The 5,957-nt window shown below is 52.9% G+C and overlaps 1 protein-coding gene across 2 annotated transcripts in view; it reads left to right on the plus strand.

Annotated features, from left to right (window-relative positions):
• ACAA1 (acetyl-CoA acyltransferase 1) overlaps positions 1-5,957 on the plus strand; it is a 10,820-nt gene that overhangs the window by 2,224 nt on the left and 2,639 nt on the right. The window contains exons 4-7 of one of the 2 annotated variants that reach the window (XM_007462691.1): positions 2,553-2,632; positions 2,936-2,978; positions 4,735-4,833; positions 5,723-5,803. In XM_007462691.1, coding sequence (XP_007462753.1) covers positions 2,553-2,632; positions 2,936-2,978; positions 4,735-4,833; positions 5,723-5,803 — 303 coding nt within the window. The remainder of the gene's footprint in view (positions 1-2,552; positions 2,633-2,935; positions 2,979-4,734; positions 4,834-5,722; positions 5,804-5,957) is intronic. The other variant, XM_007462692.1, reaches the window with a different exon arrangement.

A 5,957-nucleotide genomic window follows, 5' to 3' on the forward strand; every position in this document is an offset into this window, starting at 1 on the left:
TCCACGGCATGTGGGATCTTCCTGGACCGGGGCACGAACCTGTGTCCCCTGCATCGGCAGGCGGACTCTCAACCACTGTGCCAACCAGGGAAGCCCTGATTTTGAGCTTTTTAAATGCTAGCCCATCAGCAGAGGCTTGGGGACAGGTCAGAATCTTGGGGTGAAGGGTAGCCCAGAAGGGGCCCTGGTGAATTGCCCTTTACCGCTTGTCCTAAGACAGGGAGGAGGTTTAAATTATTTTCACTTGTCGATTTAAGAGCCACTGAGCTGTGTACTCCCAGCTTCGTGGAGAAGAAATAACAGGAACGTGAACTAGTGAAGGAACAGGAAAATTGACAAAACCTGTGGAGACTAGGAGAGGTTCAGACTGCTTAGCCTGGATTTCAAAGATTCCAGCGATTTGGCTCCAGATTTGACTTCCAGCCTAATCTACCTGCTGCTTCCTCTTTCATCCAGCCTGTCTGCCCACTGCCTTCCGTAACCTGGTCTTTCTTTCCCCTTGCAGTACTGTCCCTACCTCCCCTCTCTGCCCTAGTTAAACTCTGTTCAAACACAGTTTCACCATTTTGACCAGACTTCTCTGAGTTCCCAAGCTTAAAACGAGGGCCCATTCTTTTCCAGTCGCTAGCCACGTGCTTCCTTGTGATGTGCTTTGCCATCTTGCTCTGTTATTGTAGTCTCTGCTAGTTAATTCACTTTCTGTGTGTGGTTGGGCATCCTCTAGGGCTCTGTATTATAAGCATGTCAGCATCCCTCCAGTGGTGCCTCATACCGAGTAGGTGTTTAATGAACACTTGGTGGATTGGGTGGAAGGGTGGTAACTAGGTAGTAGGGAGTTAGGGGACCTGGGAAGGGTTAAACAGGCTACAGGGCCTAGGAGACTATCCACCCAAGAGGGTCTCAGCAGAGCCTGGCCTGGGCACTAGCCCAGAGGTTCCCGACCCAGGCTGCACGCCAGAATCAGCAGAATCAACAGAGTGCTTTCACCCCTGAGGTTCTGAGTCCATGGGTCTGGGGATTTCCCCAGGGCTTTGTACCCTTGGCCAGCACAGGTTACACTGGCAGAGGCAGCCTCACCAGCTTCCAGGGCTGGAACCAGTGTGAGAACCTGGGGGAACCCGTCAGAAGAAGGGATGTTAGAACACCTAGTACCCATCAGGGATTTTTGTCCAGCTGGGAACAGCCTTTCCAGAGACAATGGGAACATAAAGGCCATATGGTTACTAGTGAGGCTGAGGAGTGGGGATGGTTTCTAGCTTCATACTTGAGACATTTCTTTTTTCTTTTTAACTGAGGTATAGTTGACTTACAATATTGTGTTAATTTCTACTTTACAGCAAAGTGATTGGGTTATACATATATATATACATTCTTTTTTAATATATTTTTTTCCATTATGGATTATCACAGGATAATGAATATAGTTCCCTGAGCTGTACAGTAGGACCTTGTTGTTTATCCATTCTATATATAATAGTTTGCATCTGCTAATCCCAAACTCCCACTTCATCTCTCCCCTACCCAACCCCCTTGGCAAAAGCAAGTCTATTCTCTGTCTGTGAGTCCATTTCTGTTTCGTAGATAAGTTCATTTGTGTCATATTTTAGATTCCACATATAAGTGATATCATATGATATTTGTGTTTCCCTGTATGACTTACTTCGCTCAGTATGACAATCTGTAGGTCCATCCATGTTGCTGCAAATGGCATTATTTTGTTCTTTTTATGGCTGAGTAATATTCCGTTGTATACATGTAGCACATCTTCTTCATCCATTCCTCTTTCGATGGACATTTAGGTTGCTTCCATGTCTTGGCTATTGTAAATAGTGCTGCAGCGATCGTTGGGGTTATGGTTTTCTCTGGATATATGCCCAGGAGTGGGACTGCTGGATCATAAGGCAACACTATTTTTAGTTTTTTAAGGAACCTCCATACTGTTCTCCATAGTGGCTGTATCAATTTACATTCCCCTCTTTTCTCCACATCCTCTCCAGCGTTTGTTATTTGTAGACTTTTTAATCACAGCCATTGTGACTGGTGTGAGTTGATACCTCATTGTAGCTTTGACTTGCATTTCTCTAAGAATTAGTGACGTTGGACATCTTTTCATGTGCCTCTTGGACATCTGTCATACTTCAGACATTTATTTTGCACTGGTTCTCTGTCTCGGCCACAGGCCCTCTTCTCTATTCTTTATGGGAAACAGGGATATACAGTTTTAATTTTTGAATCTTCAAAGGAAGAGAAAGAAGGACCCCTGTGGCCCAACCAGCCTTCTCTTGCCTTTGGGCTGTGCTTGGCCTTGGATGAGGAGAATCACAGGGTGGAAGGGCATGTGATTGTGGGGCACTGGGGAGCAAGCACCTGCAGAGATGGGGTTTGCCCAGTGTAGGTCAGGCCTGGAGTAGGGGCAGGGCTGCTGGGTTTGTTCCCCTGGGCCTTCTGTCCCCTGAAGGGGCAGTCATGTTGGCCAGGAGCACAGGCCTGCTTTCCCTGAGAGCCTGGCAGGGGAGAGGGGGCTGACTCTCTGTTCTCACTTTCTGTTTCAGTGACATCCCAGAGACCGTGCCTTTGTCAGCTGTCAATAGACAGTGTTCGTCAGGGCTCCAGGCGGTGGCCAGCATAGCTGGTAAGTTCTGACTGGGTGGGCACCCAGTGCCGCGGCCTGGCCTTGGTCCTGGCTCCTCGGGTTTGGGTCGTCAGAGTCACTGTCTGCTGGGCAAGCAGTAAGGATTTCTGACAGGACCGTAACCACAGAAAGCCTGGAGGAGAGCCCCTCACTGCACCCCCAGCCTTTTCTGGACACTCCTGGGTCTTCTGTCTCTGAGGCTGGGGCTGAGTCCCACTTAGAGACCAGGTGGGGAAGAGGCTCCCCTGTGCCCAGGACAGATGGACTCTGGGGAAGGATGTTTATGAAATGCTTTTGTTGCAGGTGGCATCAGAAATGGGTCTTATGACATTGGCATGGCTTGTGGGTAAGAATTTTTTCCTGCTGGAGCTTATTAACTGACTTGTAACAGTGAAACTAATGTCCATCTCCTGAGTTCTCAGAGGCCATGATTTTAGAATTCTCCCCTGGCCCTTGCAGGCACTTAGAAGTGGTCCCCAGCTCTGGCTGCTCGGGAACCGCTCACATCTCTCAGCACCAGAGGAAGTGGGCTTTGAAGAGCTTTCTTTCTTGGAAATCTGTTGGGCTGGAAATGTGGGCAAGCATCGTGAGGAAATACGGCACTGGGTTTCTTTCTGTGGCCCTTGTTGATTCATGATGGCTGCTGAGAGAAAGAGCAGTTTCGCTTCCCTAGAGCCAGGGACAGCTGCCTGCTTTAGAACTAGTTGGTTCATTTCACAGGCTGGCTGCCCCCCACCCTGACCAAGGTGGAAACTTCCAGCTGCCTCCTGGGTTCTGAGGGACACGGTCAGATCTGTGGTGCTTTTGTCCCTGTCAGCTGTGACTCCGTCTTTAGCTGCAGCATGTGGAGCCCAGGGAGGGGAAGGCTGGGGTGGGCATCGGGTGCTGGCAGCCTCGGGGAGGCCAGCAGCCCCAGGATCCTGATGTGCGCCCTCTGCCTCTCATTTCCTCTCCATAGCATTTCTCGATTGGAGCCCTGCTGGGCCGTCTCAGAGCTGTGCCAGTTGGCACTTGCTCTACTGCCCTGTGTCTGCAGTTGTAGATAAACCCAAAGACCAAACTGCAGGGACTTTGGCTGGGCAAAGGCCACTGCCCAGGCTGCCCTCTGGTTTCTATCTTACTGGAGGAGGGACGGGGGTGTGGGTGACCTGAGGAGAAGGTTGGAGCCTTCATGTGTTTCTTAGAGGGTATCTGAGTCCCCAAGCAAATTAAAGACCGTGTTACTAGGGTATTAAGGATTTGGGGCCAGGACATTCCCTCATGTCACAGGCTGACTGTTCCCTGTAGACTGTGATCATGGTGAGTAGCCCAGGATATCCTAGGTGGCAGTGGGCTCTGAAGCCAGACTACCTAAATTTGGATACTGGCTGAGTGACCATGGACAAGTTAACTCAGCTTCTCTGAGCCTGACACTGTTCAAAGCGCTCTTATACCTGAAAAGACTTTTTTTTTGTGTGGGGGCAGGGTGGCCACACTGCAGGGCATGCGGGATCTTAGTTCCCCGACCAGGGATCGAACTTGTGCCCGCTGCGGTGGAAGCGCGGTCTTAACCGCTGAACGGCCAGGGAATTCCCAGAAAGGATTTTTACAATAGCGCTGGGCACATGAAAAGCATGCAGTCAAGGTTATGTGTTATCATCCTTTGAGGCCTTATATTCTGTCACCTCCTGGAAGCCCTTTTGACCACATTAAACTGAGATCGCTCGTGTTTCCCTGGGCTCCTAGCACCTCCTGGTCTATGCAGGTCAGCTTGCTCTTTGATGTGCAGCTTTTAAAACATTTGTCTCTTCTCTCTGCTGAATTTGTGGCCCCTGAGGGCAGGGTCCGGGCTTGTTAGCCGTGTTTCTCCCACGGTGGCCAACACTAGGCTGCTTTCCTTGGGACCGGCTGCAGGACCAGTTGTGCTGGGAAGCGAGGCCCTGCCCAGGCATGTGGATTGTGCAGCGGTGGAGGCGAGGGTGCGGCTGGGGCTCAGCAGCCCTGCACCCCCAGCTCTGTGCTGCCGGCCAGTGCTCTGCCTTGAGCTCCCTGGCCGTTTCCCAGCACTTGCCAGATGCAGAGCTCTCCGTGGGGAGTCCTGCTGATGATCACCTCCTCTTCAGGGTGGAGTCCATGTCCCTGGCAGACAGAGCGAACCCTGGAAATGTTACCTCTCGCCTGGTGGAGAAGGCGAAGGCCAGAGATTGCCTGATTCCTATGGGGTGAGCGCCCACCGTGGCTCCGTGTGCCTGTCCCCGCTCAGCTCCCTGCCTGGCCCGGAGCAGGGGTACAGGAACTTGGATTATCTTGTGGCCTCCCGCCTTCGGCCCTGGTCTGCTCTGCAGGGACTCTGGGCATGGGACTTAGTGCTGGCCCTGACTTCCGTGTCCTGAGGCCCCCAGTCCACTCTGTGCCTCTGGGTTTCCAAGCGTGGCCCAGCCTGTCACTCCCACCCTGAGGGGCTTAGTCACACAAGGCATGATGGCAGCTGCACCCTAAAGCCTTGGAGGCCTAGAAAGTTGAGGAGGCGGGCGGCTTTTGCTCACCGGCCATGCTGGCGAGGACCCTTGGGCCCTGTCAGTACAGCATCAAAGGTGCTGCATTCGCAGAGCAGCTAAGCTCTGCATCCAGAGCCACCCCCGGGGTCTGTGGGCAGGGAGTCGTGGCTCCGCTGGACGTGTGAGGGGATGTGCAGCTGCCTCCACATCCAGGGACCATCTCCGAGGGAAGCCTGTAAAGCCAGAAGCCCCGGCCAAAGGCCCCTCTGTGGCTCTGGGCTCCCAGGATGAGGGGAGGCTCCAACTACAGGGAGCAGAAAGCTGGGTGTGGCCTTCCCAGAGGGGGACTCCTCTCCCGCGGTAAAGCACTTTTCCTTGAGGCACAAGAGAAGCTGGCCAAGCCAGTTAGTGCCCTACCCACGCCTGCCTGTGTGCTGGTCTCTGGTGAACAGGCTTCTTAGAGTCTGGCCAGCGTCGCTGACTCCCTACCTGTGCTCTGCCCTGAGTCATCACTACTGTCACTGTGGCACAGATGGGCCCTTTTGCCTGCAGCCCTGGGGCCCGTCCCCAGGCTGCCTGGCTCCACGCTCACTGTTCGTTGTCTGTGTTCTAGGATAACCTCAGAGAACGTAGCCGAGCGGTTTGGCATTTTGCGGGAGAAGCAGGATACCTTTGCACTGGCTTCCCAGCAAAAGTGAGTGCTATTTGGGGTGAGATGTTTAAAGGGCTGGAGAGTGAGGTTTGGAGGCTGTCCTAAGTGATCTCAGGTGGAGCTGCGCTTAGGCTACCACTGGTTTCCAAGCCTCTACCTCCCAGAAGGGGGAGGTGGGCAAGGGCGGGGGGGGGGG

Source organism: Lipotes vexillifer, unplaced genomic scaffold (genome assembly GCF_000442215.2).
Source record: "Lipotes vexillifer unplaced genomic scaffold, Lipotes_vexillifer_v1.1 scaffold539, whole genome shotgun sequence".
Lineage (NCBI taxonomy): Eukaryota > Metazoa > Chordata > Mammalia > Artiodactyla > Lipotidae > Lipotes > Lipotes vexillifer.